We start from the raw sequence: 18672 nt of genomic DNA on the forward strand, positions 1-18672 counted from the left end.
AACACCCAGTGCAGAATGTAATGATTAGCTGAACCCAGTGTTTGTGCTCTGTCTGGTGACAGGTTTAAAAGCAGGTAACACCCAGTGCAGAATGTAATGATTAGCTGAACCCAGTGTTTGTGCTCTGTCTGGTGACAGGTTTAAAAGCAGGTAACACCCAGTGCAGAATGTAATGATTAGCTGAACCCAGTGTTTGTGCTCTGTCTGGTGACAGGTTTAAAAGCAGGTAACACCCAGTGCAGAATGTAATGATTAGCTGAACCAAGGGACTGCTCTGTCTGGTGACAGGTTTAAAAGCAGGTAACACCCAGTGCAGAATGTAATGATTAGCTGAACCCAGTGTTTGTGCTCCGTCTGGTGACAGTTGAAAAACAAGAGAACCCCCATCACCAACGGCAGCAGCAAACTGATACCTATGGACCTCAAATGGGGCGGCAGGGTAGCCTAGTGGTTAGCACGTTGGACTCGTAACCGAAAGTTTGCAAGTTCATATCCCCGAGCTGACAAGGTACAAATCTGTCGTTCTGCCCCTGAACAGGCAGTTAACCCACGGTTCCTAGGCCGTCATTGAAAATAAGAATTTGTTCTCAACTGACTTGCCTAGTAAAATAAAAACAGCTTCTATACTTCAGTCAGGAGGTAATATACTGTTCAAATACTTCACTTTTTACTATTTTATTTTGAGAAGCCCTATCATGATACTCATTCTGACATCCTGGATACATCTACAATAGCCTTACCACACCCCTGGATTCCACTGCTGGATTCAGATGACCAGCACTGAGTATTCTTACCTCTAAAATGCTGAACATGTTTGCTAATATGACATACATTTCAGACAGCAATGGCTTTTTACTATGTTTTCATATGTTATCAAAACCACTTTGATATGTCGTTGTGTACTGTGGGTATTAATTCATGGGAAAATGGGAGCTTGTTTCAAAATGTTTTATTTGGAAATAAAATTAACAAACTAACGAGCGGAAGGGTTTGAGGTTGACAGGTTTTAGACATACTATGAAAACAACATTAAATTACACTCAGGAGAGACAATGTTCACAAAACACTGGAAATGGACAATGTACAACCACAGAAAACATACCAACATACTGACACAAATTTAGATTAGACCATATTCAAGTCTGCTAGCTTCCCTATTCTACAAACACAATACAGATTTTTTTTCTACAGACAAACGTAGTATTAAATGCGCAACTTTCACATAGACTTCTATGGGACCATAAAACCTAGAGGGACTCATGTTGGGTTTCAGGATAGCCAGGATATCACAGTCAGTAAAATGATATACCTTCAGGCACTGTAATTGAGCAAATCAGATTAACTATTGCAGGTCTGGAACTTCCTGTTGATAAGACACTAGTTGTTCTGCTTTTGCAGTATTGGACCATGGGAGATATTTCAGTACCTTGGGAGGACTGTGAGAGAGTGTGTGTGTGTAAAACATGAACTTGTCTCACTTTCTTCCAGTTCTAGCGTTCTAGCGTCTAGTTGACATTTGTGTGACGTGTGTTTTTTTTAAATGTACTTCTTCCTGTACTGACCCATGGCCATGTAACTCCTCAGGAAGTCTTGTAACTGTGGGACAGTGTACCCGGGCCCTGCCTTCTGCTGCACCTGCTCCTTCGTCGCTGATTCCATCGCAGCGGGGGAGTCCTCGGCGCGACGAAGGCGGCAGTTGTAGTCGTATTCAGGGTCGCAGTCGGGATCGGGCAAGATCACACCACTCTTGGGTTTGTTGGCCTCAGCGGTGAGGGTAGTGGGGGCGGACATGCCGTTGCAGGTGAAGTCGTAGGGGTGGCACTGGGGTACAGCGGGGGCCTTGGGTTCGTCGCTGGCCTTCACAGGAGTGCAGTCCTTGTCGTAGTGCACGTAGCAGTCATGGCCCTCCTTGGTCTTCCCGAGGACGCCCAGGCGGGATCGGATCTGGAACTGAGGCAGCGCTGGGGGGGCCTTATAGAGGGCGGCGGCAGCACCAAGCAGGCAGTATGGGTCGTAGCGCGGGTCACACGCCAAAGGGGCGGGGGCCGGTACGTCTTTTGGCGTGTACTCCAGGACGGGCTTGGTGAGGCCCGCCAGCTTGGTGGCGGTGAGGGGGTTGCAGCCCTTGTCGAAGAGGGGGTTGCAGTGCTGCTCCTTGGGGGTATCCAGGGGAGCGGGAGGAGGGGTCGCTACGCTAGCCATGCACAGGGGGTCGGTGGCTGGGTCGCAGGTGGGGTACAGGTGGAAGAAGCCGGAGGGGCCCTTCTTCACCAGCTGAGGCTGGCAGTAGGGGTCCTTGGTGGGATTGCAGCCCAGGGCAGCATAGGACGGGGCGGGTCCAGTAGCGGGCCTGTAGCCGTAGGCGGCGCGCAGGTGGTACTGCAGACACTCTGTGTCGTCAGGGTTACAGATACGCAGCAGCTCTGTATTCTGCTCAGCGGTGAGGAAGGGCTCCAGGACTGGGGCATAGTAGAACCCTGTGGGGGTTTTCTGAGGGTACGGCAGGAAGGGGGTCAGGACAGGCACTGGGGCAGCTTTGACCGGAGCCGGGGCTGGAGTCAGAGGAGGCTTTGGGGCAGCCATCTTAGGGGCCATGGGGAAGAGGCAGTAGGGGTCGATATAAGGGTTGCACGTTCCGACTGTGAAGGTCTTGATGGGCGAGGGCATCAACACCTTGGCCTTGGGCTTGCTGGTGGACTCGGCGATGCACTCTGGGTCGTCGGATTCGGCGCAGGTCTTGTAGATAGCACTGAGGTGGGTGAGGTAGTGGTTGAAGTTGGGACCCTCCTCGGAGCGGTGCTTGTTCTGCAGGTAGATCATGTACATCTTGTCCAGATCCTCGATCTTTAAGTGAGGGAAGAAGAGACAGACTCCCATCAGATTCAGACATGGGTTCAAATTGTATGTTTTCTTTCAAATACTTTTCACATTTGATTGAGCCTGCCTGAAAAGCCAGATGGGTCAAATTTGAACTTTTCCCGACTATAACATATAACCTTGCTCAATCTAGACTGTTGAGGGCTAATGGGGGTGGTGGAGAGGCGCAGTACAAAGTAGCAGTTATCTACAAGTCAATAAACTGAAGTATATGGATTAAGATAAACTGGTAGCTATCAAACCAAAAGTATGTTCACTCAAAACAACATCTGTGGATTGTTTGACACTAACTCCTTCCTGGTTGCCAGTATCCATGAAGAATCTGTACCATCCCCAGAAGTCAGGGAGCCGCTGGAGGACGGGCATGTGAACAGGAAGACTCCGCTTGCTGCGGACATCCCTGGATACTGAAGATGCTGATACAAGAGAGAGAAAGACAGCATATATTAAGAAGAGAATGTGGACTCAAAAAGAGCCATATTAGATTAAATAAACACATCAAAACCTGTACATGAGTATGTGTGAGTACACCACTACATGGCTGTTTGTGTATGTTCTGTAAGTGCGTTAACTGTTTATGTCTGAAAATCTTTTAGTATGACATACTGTCCAGTACACAGTTTGGACACACCTACTCATTCAAGGGTTTTTCTTCATTTGTACTATTTTCTACATTGTAGAAGAATAGTGAAGACATCAAAACTATGAAATAACACATATGGAATCGTGAAGCAACTCAAAAAGTGTTATATTTTAGATTCTTCAAAGTAGCCTCCCTTTGCACAGTCTTGGCATTCTCTCAACCAGCTTGACTGGTACTGTACATGCTAATATCCATGTTCCCCTTGTTGTCTCATTCAAACCAGTCCCCCTCACTCACCCTCCTCCTCCTCCTCCACATTCTGCCTCACCGGGCCGGCCCCCAGAAACTCTGTAAAACAACGGTAGGGACATGAGTCGACGAGAACCAGATGTTGTGTGGCTCTGCTAATAGATTCCCTGGGAGCACATGGCAGGAGCCGGCACTTAGAGGAACAGGCAGCATCCTGACCATTAACATACACATCCTTTAAACATACACATACTGTACAGACATACCACCTGGAAGTCAGTGGAAACCATAAAACTACAAAGAGAGCCCAGAAGACCCCCCACTCAATTAAACCCCCACTATAAAGTAAGATGTTTTGGGGGGAGGGAGGGGGTGGAATCTGATGTTCTGGGGGGAGGGAGGGGGTGGAATCTGATGTTCTGTACATTGAGTCTCTGTACATTAGACACACCAGGGGTTTCCTTCAGAGGTTTATGGCAGAAGGGGAAACTTCTCGTCAACTGGTTATGTTATGGTGAGACGGTGCGTTACCTTGACTAATGAGACTAGAGTTCAGCTACAATGGCATCAGAGATTTCAGCTCCAAGGCATCAGAGATTTCAGCTCCAAGGCATCAGAGATTTCAGCTCCAAGGCATCAGAGATTTCAGCTCCAAGGCATCAGAGACTCAGTTCCAAGGCATCAGAGACTCAGTTCCAAGGCATCAGAGACTCAGTTCCAAGGCATCAGAGACTCAGTTCCAAGGCATCAGAGACTCAGTTCCAAGGCATCAGAGACTCAGTTCCAAGGCATCAGAGACTCAGTTCCAAGGCATCAGAGACTCAGTTCCAAGGCATCAGAGACTCAGTTCCAAGGCATCAGAGACTCAGTTCCAAGGCATCAGAGACTCAGTTCCAAGGCATCAGAGACTCAGTTCCAAGGCATCAGAGACTCAGTTCCAAGGCATCAGAGACTCAGTTCCAAGGCATCAGAGACTCAGTTCCAAGGCATCAGAGACTCAGTTCCAAGGCATCAGAGATTCAGTTCCAAGGCATCAGAGATTCAGTTCCAAGGCATCAGAGACTCAGTTCCAAGGCATCAGAGACTCAGTTCCAAGGCATCAGAGACTCAGTTCCAAGGCATCAGAGACTCAGTTCCAAGGCATCAGAGACTCAGTTCCAAGGCATCAGAGACTCAGTTCCAAGGCATCAGAGACTCAGTTCCAAGGCATCAGAGATTCAGCTCCAAGGCATCAGAGATTCAGTTCCAAGGCATCAGATTCAGAGGCATCAGTTCCAAGGCATCAGGCATCAGAGCATCAGAGACTCAGCTCCAAGGCATCAGAGACTCAGCTCCAAGGCATCAGAGATTCAGCTCCAAGGCATCAGAGACTCAGTTCCAAGGCATCAGAGATTCAGCTCCAAGGCATCAGAGACTCAGCTCCAAGGCATCAGAGATTCAGTTCCAAGGCATCAGAGATTCAGTTCCAAGGCATCAGAGATTCAGCTCCAAGGCATCAGAGATTCAGCTCCAAGGCATCAGAGATTCAGCTCCAAGGCATCAGAGATTCAGCTCCAAGGCATCAGAGACTCAGCTCCAAGGCATCAGAGATTCAGTTCCAAGGCATCAGAGATTCAGTTCCAAGGCATCAGAGATTCAGTTGGTAACAAGTTTATAGCAATAAGGCACCTCGGGTGTTTGTGGTATATGACCAATATATATGACCAATATGTATCCAGGTACTCCACCTTGCGTCGTGCCTAAGAACATCCCTTAGCCGTGGTATATTGCCCATATACCACACCCCTTCCTACCACACCCCTTTTTGCTTAAATAGAGCCGCATGAATGGTTCTGGGGGAGCTGAGCACACCTGATCAATTGAAATAAACTTGCCAACGTTAGAGTTCCTGCTGTCTGTTCAGAAAGAAATTAAATCAATTCATAAAAGCCTACTGCACCATGAGAAAGACTATAATTTTGCCACAGAGGGTTTAAATAGCCAAGCTGTGGAGTGTAGCCCAAAAACAAGGCATAGCATGCAGTCGGAAACACACTACAAATCTGTCAGTGAACGAACAGCATGTAGACGAAAATGGCCTTTCAAAATATTTATACAATTGCGGGAAAACACGTCGGAAAGCAAATGGCTCCTGCTGAAAAGAGAAGACTATAATCTGTAGGCTTCCAAAATATTTTAGCATCTTCCAAATATTATTTTACAAAGTAAAACGAGAGAGCAAGAGAGAGAGAGCATGCCAAAACCATTCTCAAAGTAGCCTGCCATTTCGATCATTGTGCTGTATTATGATGCTTTCAAGACAACTTGGAACTCTGAAAAAATGTGGTCGAATCATGATGTCAGTGATCTACAGGTCGAAAAGTCTGAGCACTAGAAAGAGGCCAGAGTTCCCCACTTGGATTTCCAAATGAGATGACCGTTCAAAACTAATTTCTCCAGTCGGAGCTCGTGTTTTTTTATACAGAATGCCCTGTTGTCTTGAACGCACGGAAGTCGGAAGCTGGAGATTTCCCAGCTCCGAGTTCCCAGTTGTTTTGAACGCAGCATTAAAAAAAAATTATACCAAAGTCTTCAGTTATGTAAAATGAAATGCGTTTATAAAAGTCCCAAAAATGTTTCCCTTGTGTGCAACTTCTGCAAGTGCCTCTATCTACTGCTCTATGACTCTACACAAATGTGCTATGATTGCAAAGCTTAATTATAAAATATACTTTTTTTTGCCACTTCTCATGCCTGAGCTCAGGTCACCCCCCTCTCTTGCTCACTTTTTGTTCCGGCACCTTTATAAATGAAGCACTAGGCTACAGTAAAGCGACTGATATAAAGTGCCAGTCAGTAAATCAGTCAGTCATGTCTTGTAGAAAGTGCTGAAGCACGGCAGTCTCACTCACCTGGTGATAACACTAGGAGGATTCCAGTATAGATCAGGGAAAACTGTCTTCCTGCCCGTGCCATTTTCAGCTTTGTCTGTCTCCTGAGGGTGAAATTGGGAATATTGAGTATTTTTGGAGAGGAACAGGTAAGAGAGAGTGAGATTTATTCCTGAACATGCTAAAATGGGTGAGACTTTATACACGTTTATGTATAAGCATTAACTATGTATAAGTAGTGTACATACCAATAATAAATGAAGATTTGTTAACATTTCTAAACATGTAGTCTAAAAGTATTTATACGTTTCCAATAGTGATCGGCTCCTCTGGCTCACAAAATGTCTGCTTGTGTATGGTCATGTAAATTCATAACCTTTTTGCAGTAAACAATTGTTTATACAGGCCCAAGTCATTGTCCTATAAATGGCTAATCAGTCTAATTTGTCTATTCTATCAAAGGTTGAGAACAGCGGACCTTGGAGCAATGCACTAAAGCACCAAAGGCTAGTAACTTCAACCAAAAATATTTTAACTTTCTGCAAAACAATATAATGTAGCCTGCTTATCTTGGTCGGACTAGACTATACTTTTTCCTGAGGCAAAGTCTTGAAAAGGCATTAAAATGTAATTCACTGGAATGATATATTCTTCAATTGGCTTTACCACTGATGGAGAGATTGACTTAACAGAATAGAACTCCTATGTGTTATGATGAAAATCCATTGCCAGCTTTGCTCCCAAACAAACAACTGAATCATTGTAGATTCTGTAATAAACTCTTTCATTTAGTAACTTACTGACACTAGCTTTCCTACCATACAAAGAGCTCGGAACTAAATAAACTCAGCTTTAGCCATGGTTATATAGACAATATACATGAACTGTATATAAAAAGTCACATTAGTGACATCTAGCAAACATTACACGTTTATGTATTTTGAGCTTATTCTTGTATAATGAAACGCGCTTTACAGATGTAATACATACTGATTCTTTATAAGCACACCACTGTAACACACTATACGCATTATAATCCATGATTTACCTGTTGTTCAAGTGAAGCTCTGCCCTCCGGAGATCCTGAAGGAGCCAGTGGTTCTCTGAATTGATTGGTTTGGGGGCGGGGGTATAGCTCACCGAGCTGTGTGCGCACCCTACCTTTCTGCTCCCTTGTATGGGAGAGGAGCGCAGGGCAACATTTTTAAGGAGCTTCTTGATCATTAAAAAACAAAAAGGCATGTCGTATGGCTGGAGCATGCTGTTACAAGCTCCGGTATTGGCTCCTGTACAGCCAGCTGATGGACCAATAGGGGGCCTGTAATAACCCCAAATGAACAGCAAGACCCCTGGGTAGATAAATACCCGATTATCAGGATACCATTTTGATGTACCTTATTTGTTTTACACCGATTTGTCATTTGGGTTTAAGATGGCTATAAATATCAATCAAGACAACAATCATCGTCTCTGGATAGAAAAGCCATTATTATGGATCTTGGAGCTGATTCAGGCAGCATGATTCACTCAGTAAAACCCTAAACACAGTCAACTTGTCTCTGACTGTGTTGTTTCTCACAGAACATCTAGTGTAGTATAATAGAATGTAAAGATCCCTCACTCAGCCATAGATACAGCCTACCTTCTACCACTGTATGTGCAGTGTCTCCAGCAGGTTCATAGAGACAGCCCTGGTCAATAGCTAGTCATATATCTCATAACACATTCCTCTGGTATTTAATTAGAATCCCCATCAGCTGTTGCTATAGCAGCAGCTACTCTTCCTGGTGGTGCACATAAATCATGACATAATACAGAACATTAATAGACAAGAACAGCTCAAGGACCAAAAAAAGGGTACTACAGTTAAACTATGGTCAGTGCGATCCAGAAACGTTTGGACGTCCCTACCCCATTGAAGTTGAAATTTATAATGGTTAAGGTATTGATGTCCCAAATGCTGAATAATACTGACCGTTACACTATCTTAACTTCTTACACCATCTTTCATGGAAACACAACTGAAGAGAGCGACTGTTGTCCAAGCAGACCTTTAAGAGCACACTACCATCTGAGCTCTGACTGACACCTGGAAACATGCCAACCGGGACCGGTGGCACTGAGCTGTTTCTGTTGGAATCAACTTGAAAAGCTTTTATGAAGCCTTCAATGACCCTTCGTAGATGCATCATCAACCATTCATAAGCAAACGTCATGCTACATGGAAGGTGGGAAAAGGGCTATGCCACATTTGAATAATATGGAGTATAGAATGTATGGATCATGAAATGGACCATGTGCAAAGTGAAGACAATACCTCCTCAGTCTTCCATGCACGGAGGCATTCTATAGGTCAATGAACCAGTTGCCTTGACAACAACTCTTTGTTAATAGTAGCCATATTGTTAATGTCAAAGTTCTTATGGGTGGTCCTTCTGTAGCTCAGTTGGTAGAGCATGGCGCTTGTAACGCCAGGGTAGTGGGTTCTATTCCCGGGACCACCCATATGTAGAATGTATGCTCACATGACTGTAAGTCGCTTTGGATAAAAGCGTCTGCTAAATGGCATATATTATTATTATATTACTTATACTCATGGAAACATTATGGCAAGGAAAATTTGTGTGAAAAGCCCATAAAGCGGTTTCTTAACACTTGTGGACCTTGAAAACTCGTAAAAATAAAACAGACCCTTGCTGTAAAAAACGATGAGGTCCACCACTTTCATGTAAGCAGTTTTTCATGTGTTCTCTTGCGTGTTCGTTTGACGAACTACACGCCACCAACAAGGGAAGAGAACGCGTACAGTGGTCAGTCAACGAGGTGAAACATTCTGAAAGATGTTTAGTGGTGGGGGTACTGAAACGATTTTTTGTCCGCTCACACAGGAGCAATAAAGTCCCAGTGCACAAAAAAAGATCCATCTCAGGGGAACCCTCAGCACCGCTGCATCCCACAGCTATGGGAATGAATAGAGCTGATGTCATTATTTATTCAACGTCACAATCCAATCTGTTCCACAGAACAGAGTTCTCTATCTCAATGTTCTGTGACCTAGCACCCTCGTCATCCACACTTGATTAAAAATAAATATTAATTTGTTGACATGGAAAGTGCTCATTCTAAAGGCCAGGAATTATTTAAATTTTGGATTTGGAACATTGTCCTGAGAAATTAATCATAGCATATTACAATGTTTGGTGGAGTGGATCACACCAATAAATCAACAACTCTCCATATCGACATTAAACATACTCAAACTTTGTGCTTCAGTTGTTTACTTTAGAAAATACAGATCATTCATGTAATTCTTTGTGGAGTACAATTGTCATTTTGTTGTGAGAATGCCAAGAGTGTGCACAAGCTGTTATCATATATTTGTTTAACACTTTTTTGGTTACTACATGATTCCATATGTGTTATTTCATAGTTATGATGTCTTCATTATTATTCTACAATGTTGAAAACAGTTTTTTTTTATTTTTTATAAACACCCTGGAATGAGTAGGTGTGTCCAAACTTTTAACAGGTACTGTATATACAGTATATATATCTTTATAATGTACTGTGTCCTACTCCAGTGTTTCCAAGGTAACCAAATGCATGGACAAGTGATATGCATTTTCTCATCTTTCTTCTTAACATTTATGTAACCAATGGAGACCAAATGAAACAGGATATTAATCTAAACCACTTTATCCATCAAGCCTCACTGTGCCCATATATAAAACCTAGGAACTACCATTATTGTCAGGCTTTTATTTGTCATTACAAATAATTTAAGCGATTCTTTGCGGCGCCCCATTCATCATCTGCCATCTGCAATCTGACTGCATCGGAGGCTCTGGGATCATCCCGTATATAATTATGCTTCACATGCCTGAGGGGCAGGTGTTCTCAGAGAGAAGAGAGAAGAGGAGAGAGAGAGAGAGAGAGAGAGAGAGCGAGAGAGACAGAGAGAGACAAACCTACAATCCAGCTTGGAAGTCTGTTGAAGCTACGTTGTCAACTCATAAATTGGAACATTCCAACATATTTTGGGGGAATCGTGCAACATCTGGTGGCAGCAGTGGCGATTTTGTTCAAACCTAGAACTAGCTATTTGGCTGAATGTAAATTGTATGTCATTAGAGTTTAAATAGCCAGTTTTCCATGTAGTCCCAGAAAATCATCCACTCTATTATTCAATCACCTTGTAAAAAAAATATTAAACCCCCCCCCCCCAAAAGTAAACCCATAATCTTCCTCACTGGACATCATCATCATCAAAATGGTCTTCAAAATCTGTGAAGAAGAAAAACAGATGCATGAATTTAGAATAAACCGTGATCTTCACAAGTCAATCCCCTAAAAGCTGTTATCAAAAACCATACTTTGGCAATACTATCAAGGAAAAAGGCAGACAACAGGAAAACATGACTTCAAGACAAATGATAGACTCTACCAAACCAACCACTTGTACATTACCTGTACTCTAAGACGGGCTGTTAAAATAGACGAGTACCTATCTCATATTACATGTTTATAGGGGTGCAGCAGGTAGCCTAGTAGTTCGAGCGTACAGATTACATCCTCAAATTGAAAAGGTACAAATCTGTCGTTCTGCCCCTGAACATTGTAAATAAGAATTTGTTCTTAACTGACTTGCCTAGATAAAGAAAAGTCACATAAAATAAACAGGGAGGCATGTTTAAGGGACATAATATTTGTGCATCTCCTTTGAACTCAATTGGGAAACGTGTAGCCACTTAATGTACCAGACCTGGGTTCAATTAGCCTAATATTTTACATCTTTAAAGAAACTTTGGCCATTTGATTGAGCCTGAAGTGCCAGATGGGTGGGGTTTGCACTTGTGAGACTCTTTGATTTCATTGTGCCATGCAAGATCAAGCACAGATTAAGACTGTAAATAAAACATGTGCTATTTGAATCCAGGTCTAATATGCAGCCTACTGTGTACACAATTGCTGTATTCTACAGTACTGTCTGTAAACTGAATGCAAGAATGTTTTTCTGAATCAACCTTTAACCCAGTGATACACAGAGCTCTCCTTGAGCACCCCCTGCCAGCTGATTCAAAAGCCCCTCATTAGTTATATCAGCTACTGCTAGTTCTGGAATAGATCAAAGATGTGGACTGGCTTGGGGGGGTATTCCAGGAATGACTTTGATTAGGAAAACAATGCTCTAACTGAATCAAAATGCACACAAAAATACAAATTGTGAGCTACTTGATTTATTCAAACAATCCACTTTAATAAGTTTGGGGGAAGCCTCTTCAACTAGACAAAGTCACATAGAGGAAATAAATACGTAAATTCTGTCTCTTATAAACTAACGTCTCCTATAAACAAACAGCCCTGGATGTTCCAGCAGAGCGGGTCTAGGTAGGCTAGTGAAGTTTTGTTTTTACAGGTTTCCATTTTTTTTGTATTATCATCTGTTTTTCTAAATTAAAAACTTTTAATCGAAAAACGAAAATGTGGATGTTCTAAGTCCACAACATTTATTAAAACACACCTGGAGACTATTTTTTTTAGGTCTGGGAAGAAGAGGTTTATTTCCAATATGACAATGGACACTACATAGCCAGGCTGCGTCCATCTGCTCCCGCTCAAAGGAAACACAATTGAATACTTTGGCTAACAACCAATGAGGGCCTGCCAATAAAACTATGCGCATCCAATCAGATACATATTTCCAATATCACGCGCTGAACACGTGCATACCATTTTAACCAGGTGTGCCTAATAACATGCTGCACATCTCTCAAACAATACAGTCACCCTTTCATTCCAGTGTGTACATAGCAAGAGGATGTTGTTTAGCGGTTTCATATATGTGATGATAAGAGTTGGATTAATGAAAATAGCATTCTGCCTGGTAAACATAGGCTACTATGCAGTTAACATTTCATTCAGAAGGATTTTGTGAAAGCCTTTCCATCTACCAGGGACCAGTTTTTCATAAGTGATCTATCTGGATTTCATCTACCAGATAGGATTAAACATATAGAAATAGAATGAATAGAACAATGGTTTGTCTGTTCTGCTCATTATATTTCTGTGCATTTTAATCGTACCTGACAGGCGAAATCCAGATAACTTTTTTTTTTTTTAAATGGGCCCTGAAGGCTGTTTTCAAAACATCGTCGCTAACGGCTACACAAAGTTCAGAAAGGTTCAGAAAGTTGCAGGAAATACAAAATATGTGTGCATTCTGTTCATTATGACACACTTGGGGAAATATATTTATTTTTAATGTATTTTAGTTGATTCCCTATCAATTTCAATACATTGTTGAATATTGTTGTTCCGTTTTAATGTCTGGCTTCCGTGATTGCGTCCGCATTCTCCACATCGCGGATTTTATAGACATATGGTGAGAAGAAGTCATGTTTGATGTTATTTTGCCTCAAGACAGGGATCACACTACATTATAAAACTAACTTTGTAAAATAAAAAACAGGAATGATGGTTTGAGACCAGTAAAGATGCTTCCTGCTGCTTCAGAAGCCAACAGAGTTCTGAAGAAACAGAATGGAGGTGAGCTGTTGGAGGAAGGCTCTAATGGATTCAATCTGCCCTGACGACTCGGCTCCTACGGAACAGAGCTCAGCTGCTCTGGTTAAAGGCAACAACCTCAACCCAGTCAAAGTTCCAATGCCCTCCCAAGGCAATGTGTTTAAATTACAGTTGGATTGATGCTGTGAGTGTTAACATGATAGGAGTTTCAGGATTGATATTGTAACAAACCATCTCTACGTATGCAACTGAAGGATTAATCCTTATTGAATCAGTGGTTAGCTGGTCTGCCTACGGGCTGGGAGACCCTGTATCGAGACACCGTATCGAGACCCGTAAGGGCCTCAATACATTATACACCGCTACCGTTCGCAAACAGATTATTATTGCAAAAAATTATGCATATATTTGATACTGTTCAGTGATGTTTTAGTCATTTTAGCAGCTAGACTCTTAATGTTTTGAAAAGCACAAAGGTTATCATTGCTATTATTTATTTTGAGTCAGCAACATTGCAAAGTTAACCACACTACAACGTTACTCTGACTATTCTGGTCAGATTTATGTCTGTCCACGGATGATACATTTCGCATGGGACGTCAATGTCATTTTGTGCTTGTTGAGACATCATATTACCATCTTACAAGGACAACATCAATGTGTCTAGGAAAGACATTTAGGTTATCTGGTCAATTAGCCTTTAGTGATCTTTAGTGACCTTTCTCGAACTTCATATTTAGTTTGTTATCTTGGACAGTTAAAAAAAGACACATTTTTCAGATCACTAAAAGAGACATCTAGAAAATATACTTTTATTATCAGTACACAATCTGATCATGATGTCACAAAATGTCAGAATGACGTCATTGCAACCAGCTTTGTGTACTGGGCATGAGTGAACCTTTATGTATAAAGAGAGTCTTTAAAAAAGAGTGCTAGCATATAGCAGGATTTCCTAACCCTGGTCCTGGGGCACCCCACGGGGGCACATTTAGTTGTTGTGTTTCAAATCATCCAAGTTTGATGATGAGTTGGTTATTTGAATCAGCTGTGTAGCGCTAAGGCAAAAAACAAAGTTTGAGAAACCCTGGCATATAGGATGCAAGGCGGCCATGGCCCTGACCAACATTCACAAGAATGTAGCAGCAACTCTGTCTCTGACAGGATAGATAGTTCCATATTTACTATGGGAGATGTAGAGTTATCATTTCACCCTAACAGGTGTTCTTAAATCTTACCATTGAAAAAGTCTGCATGAACTGCCTTCTCATTGGTGGCCAGGTCCATGAGCAGTCCTGAACTCGCCCCGGCCTGTCAGGATAGAAAATGCAGCAGGTGATGGAGGTGAACTCAACGAGCACACAGTTAAAGAGATGGGCATCTCTGAGGGTTGCTGGTATTAGCTATTTAAATATCGCCTAGTCAGATCATTACTCTTGTTCCAGCTGGCATTATTAGGTAGGTACCATTGGCCTAGCACAAAGAACTTATTAAGGTTGGTCATGTGACGATACTTTCAAATCTTCTCATTGATTGAGACCGGTGGGTGTTCACCCCAAAGTGCTGCATGTCATGATGATGCTCACCCGTCTCGACCAATGAGAAGATTTGAAACAGACAAGATGGCGTTGCTGGATTACTGGATTATATTTTTTTATTTAATAACAGAGTGTTTACTAAATTCAAACTAACCACTTGTAACTGGACACTGACACTTTAGAAGAAGATACATGTTTGGCCAAATCTAGAAAGAAGATGATAATCTCCAAGTTAAGGTTTGCTACACCAAACAGGTACCTATCCTCTACCGTAACAGGACACTCAGTAATGGATACCAAAACTCTGTGTCTATTTCCCATTATCTGGTGTATAATCTGTAGCTATGTGCGTGTGTGTTCCTGGGGGTTTCCCTGTGCCAATGGACAAAGTACGACTTCAACAGCTAACGTTAGTTCATCCAACTGAAACTCAAATTAGACAAGACAGCAGTGCTCAAAGTTAGTGGTGAGCTGAACCAGAATCTGGTTTACAAAGAAGACGTTGAATATGGCGATTCTCCTTTAAGCTCAGGAAGCAGTCATTCAACTTGCCATTCACCAGCTTTTCAAGTTTAATAATGTCCAAATGTGACCCGATTCAGGAAACTAGGCGTATGTGGCAAGTCTTGACTTCACAGGAGAGCCTTTTGAACATAGTTTTTTTATTTTTTATCAAAATGTGTTTTTTGTCAGAAATGCCTTCTTGAACATGTGAACGTTCATGTACCTTAATATCAAACTTGTATGTCATCTGTAAATAAGAATAAAATGGTTAAATTACGAGCCTAGTTGGTTTAGCCACAGAGAAAGGAAGCAACCTTCCCGCTAGCCATGATTGGCGGAGATAATGAGTGGGCTGGATTGGTCTGCGGTGTTGCATCTGTGTCTATAAAATTAGCTGCTAGTAATGCAGTTTTTTTTAAAGATATAACTTTAGCTATGGAGAACTGCAAATATGTTGCTACTGCTCTCAATAACATTGCTTCCCTGAATTTATCAGGCGCTATCGACAAAGGCCTGGGAAAAAGTTGTGATGGACTACTTTCTGGACGACGAAGTAATTACAATTTAGCAAATTAACACTGGAGTGAAAGATGAGCAGATGGTGATGTGCAAGTATAAATACTGGTGTGCAAAAGAGCAGAAAAGTACATTAAAACAATATGGGGATGAGGTAGGTAGATTGGGTGGGCTATTTACAGATGGACTATGTACAGCCGCAGCAATCGGTTAGCTGCTCAGATAGATGATGTTTAAAGTTGGGTGAAAGCTCTGACCTCTATCCTGTAGATAATTTGTGGGTAGAACTGAAAAAGCGTGTGCGACCAAGGAGGCCTACAAACCTGACTCAGTTACATCAACTCTGTCAGGAGGAATTGTGGCAAGTTTGTGGAAGGCTACCCGAAACATTTGACCCAAGTTCAACAATTTAAAGGCAATGCTACCAAATACTAATTGAGTGTATGTAAACTTCTGACCCACTGGGAATGTGACGAAAGAAATAAAAGCTGAAATAAATAATTCTCTCTACTATTATTCTGACATTTCATATTCTTAAAATAATGTGGTGATCCTAACTGACCTAAGACAGGAATTTTTTACAAGGATTAAATGTCAGGAATTGTGAAAAACTGAGTTTAAATGTATTTGGCTAAGGTGTATGTAAACTTCCGACTTCAACTGTAAATGACTATCACCCAGTAACACTCACTTTTGTCATCATGAAGTGCTTTGAGAGACTAGTCAAGGATCATATCACCTCCACCTTACCTGCCAGCCTAGACCCACTTCAATTTGCATACCGCCCCAATAGGTCTACAGAGCATGCAATCGCCATCACACTGCACAATCCCATCTGGACAAGATGAATACCTATGTAAGAATGCTGTTAATTGACTACAGTTCAGCATTCAACACCATAGTACCCTCCAAGCTCATCATTAAGCTTGAGGCCCTGGTTGTTTCCTACCTTCACCACCATCTCCACTTCGATGATCCTCAACAAGGGTGTGTGGTGAGCCCTCTCCTTTAGTCGCTGTTCTCCCACGAATGCGTGGCCATGCACGCCTCCAACTCAATCATCAAGTTTGCAGACGACACAACAGTAGTGGGCTTGATTACCAACAACGATGAGACTGCCCTCACCACCTCCCTGTAGGCTGTCAGAGTGTGGTGTCAGGAAAACAACCTCTCACTCAACTTCAGGAAACAGCAGAGGGAGCACCCCCCCTATCCACATCAATGGGACAGCAGTGGGGAAGGTGAAAAGTTAAGTTCCTCGACGTACACATCACGGACAAACTGAAATGGTCCACCCACACAGACAGTGTGTTGAAGAAGGCGCAACCTCAGGAGGCTGAAACAATTTTGCTTGTCACCCAAAACCCTCACATACTTTTACAGATGCACAATTGAGAGCATCCTGTCGGGCTGTATTACCGCCTGGTACGGCAACTGTACCACCCACAACTGCAAGGCTCTCCAGAGGATGGTGCAGTTTTCACAACCCATCACCGCGGGTAAACTACCTGCCCTCCAAGACACCTACAGCACCCGATGTCACAACAAGAATTAAGGACAACAACCACCCGAGCCACTGCCTGTTCACCCCGCTACCATCCAGAAGGCGAGGTCAGTACAGGTGCATCAAAGCTGGAACCGAGAGACTGATGGCCTTGAGATAGAAGCTGTTTTTCAGACAGTTAAACAGCCATCACTAACACAGAGAGGCTGCTGCCGACATACAGGCTCAAAATCTTTGGCCACTTTAATAAATGGATCACTAGTCAGTTTAATAATGTTTACATATTACATTACTCATCTCATATATATATACTGTATTTTATACCATCTTGCCTATGCCGCTCAGTCATCCATATATTTATATGTACATATTCTTATTCAATCCCTTTAGATGTGTGTGTATTAGGTAGTTGTTGTGGAACTGTTAGATGACTTGTTAGATGTTGCTGCACTGTCAGAAACTAGAAGCACAAGCATTTCGCTACACTCGCATTAACATCTGCTAACCCTGTGTATGTGACTAATAAAAAATGATTTGATGTTTTGCCACAGTGTGGGCAATATCAGAGAGAAAGAGAGAGGCTGAGATCTAGTAAGAGGGAGATGTGGATATAAGAAATTAGTTTAAAGAGTATATTGAGTATAACGTCATTACATAGTCTTTCATATTTTTTTAAGAGCAACGGGGCTGGCAGGAAGGATTTAGTTTCTCCCAGTCTCTGGCCAACACTCCAGTACAGTAGTTGGTGGTAATGCAGCATAACAACAAGCATTTCGCTGCACTCGCATTAACATCTGCTAACCATGTGTATGTGACAAATAACATTGGATTTGATTTAACGTTGGATGCCTACCGCCAATAAACCCCCACCGAAGACGACAGTGGTGAGCTGGCTAAATTCAATAAAAAAGCTCAATTACAATTCCAGCCACCAAATAGAGCTTGGTTACTTCTAGTGTGAGTAGTTCATACAGAGGAAATCTAACTAGTTACAGTAGCTCCCTAACAGGTCATGTTAACGTTAGCTAACATAGCTACCTAACTATCAATTCTGAAGCATAACAAATGTTTGCAAACCTCGTCAAGATCCACGTATGGCCCAGCTCCTTCGGGGAACATCTCATCGACTGCTGGCTTCATCACGGTTGAGTTTTATCGGTCTTTAATTGTCATACGTGAATTAAATAATTGAACGTGTAGCAAACTAGCCGCTAGCTAGCTGCCGTCGCAGGTTTTGATGCGGTGTCCTATAAACATATCCGATGGGGAGACAAGGAACGCGCGTGCTACAGAATAAACGTGCAGGATATACAAGTGTCTCTTAAGGCACATTTACACCAACATTGTGTTTAGTTTAAGACTATGTTAAATGAGACCATATGATGGATTAAAACACCGGTAGGAGTTTTAACATATTAAGACTCGTGCGTTTATCATGCATTATTTTCTTCTTTTTTACAGCAGCCACAAGGTGGCAGTAGACATCTGTCCAATCAAGCTCACATG

The 18672-nt window shown here is 42.5% G+C and overlaps 2 protein-coding genes across 3 annotated transcripts; both read right to left on the bottom strand.

The window, feature by feature from the left end:
- Positions 1–945: 945 nt before the first annotated feature.
- Positions 946–9054, bottom strand: LOC118359963 (uncharacterized). 2 transcript variants are annotated; one of them, XM_035738919.2, is made up of 5 exons: positions 7628–9054; positions 6601–6683; positions 3758–3808; positions 3169–3293; positions 946–2844 (listed from the first exon to the last, which is right to left on the bottom strand). In XM_035738919.2, exons 1-5 carry the CDS (start codon positions 7837–7839, stop codon positions 1537–1539), a joined length of 1779 nt encoding a protein of 592 aa, XP_035594812.2. In that variant the 5' UTR covers positions 7840–9054; the 3' UTR covers positions 946–1536. The 2 variants fall into 2 exon arrangements, with proteins under 2 accessions (XP_035594812.2, XP_052319340.1); XM_052463380.1 differs by lacking the exons at positions 6601–6683; positions 7628–9054 and adding an exon at positions 4241–4942.
- Positions 9055–9840: 786 nt separating this feature from the next.
- LOC118359965 (COP9 signalosome complex subunit 9) lies at positions 9841–18621 on the bottom strand. Its single transcript, XM_035738922.1, has 3 exons — positions 18244–18621; positions 14343–14415; positions 9841–10863 (listed from the first exon to the last, which is right to left on the bottom strand). The coding sequence occupies exons 1-3, from the start codon at positions 18304–18306 to the stop codon at positions 10826–10828; spliced, it is 174 nt and encodes a 57-aa protein (XP_035594815.1). The 5' UTR covers positions 18307–18621; the 3' UTR covers positions 9841–10825.
- Between the last annotated feature and the right edge of the window lie 51 nt (positions 18622–18672).

Source organism: Oncorhynchus keta, chromosome 15 (assembly GCF_023373465.1).
Source record: "Oncorhynchus keta strain PuntledgeMale-10-30-2019 chromosome 15, Oket_V2, whole genome shotgun sequence".
Taxonomy (NCBI): Eukaryota; Metazoa; Chordata; class Actinopteri; order Salmoniformes; family Salmonidae; genus Oncorhynchus; species Oncorhynchus keta.

Bases quoted from the DNA above. Each gene is read 5' to 3' on its own strand.
- LOC118359963 (XM_035738919.2), bottom strand. From the start codon at position 7,839: ATGCTCCAGCCATACGACATGCCTTTTTGTTTTTTAATGATCAAGAAG. The intron at 6,684-7,627 runs GTAAATCATGGA...TTTCACCCTCAG, and splicing joins GAGCTTCACTTGAACAACAG to GAGACAGACAAAGCTGAAAA. The intron at 3,809-6,600 runs GTGAGTGAGACT...GTTGTTTTACAG, and splicing joins CCTCCTAGTGTTATCACCAG to AGTTTCTGGGGGCCGGCCCG.
- LOC118359965 (XM_035738922.1), bottom strand. From the start codon at position 18,306: ATGAAGCCAGCAGTCGATGAGATGTTCCCCGAAGGAGCTGGGCCATAC. The intron at 14,416-18,243 runs GTTTGCAAACAT...CTATCCTGACAG, and splicing joins CATACGTGGATCTTGACGAG to GCCGGGGCGAGTTCAGGACT. The intron at 10,864-14,342 runs GTAAGATTTAAG...TCTTCTTCACAG, and splicing joins TCATGCAGACTTTTTCAATG to ATTTTGAAGACCATTTTGAT.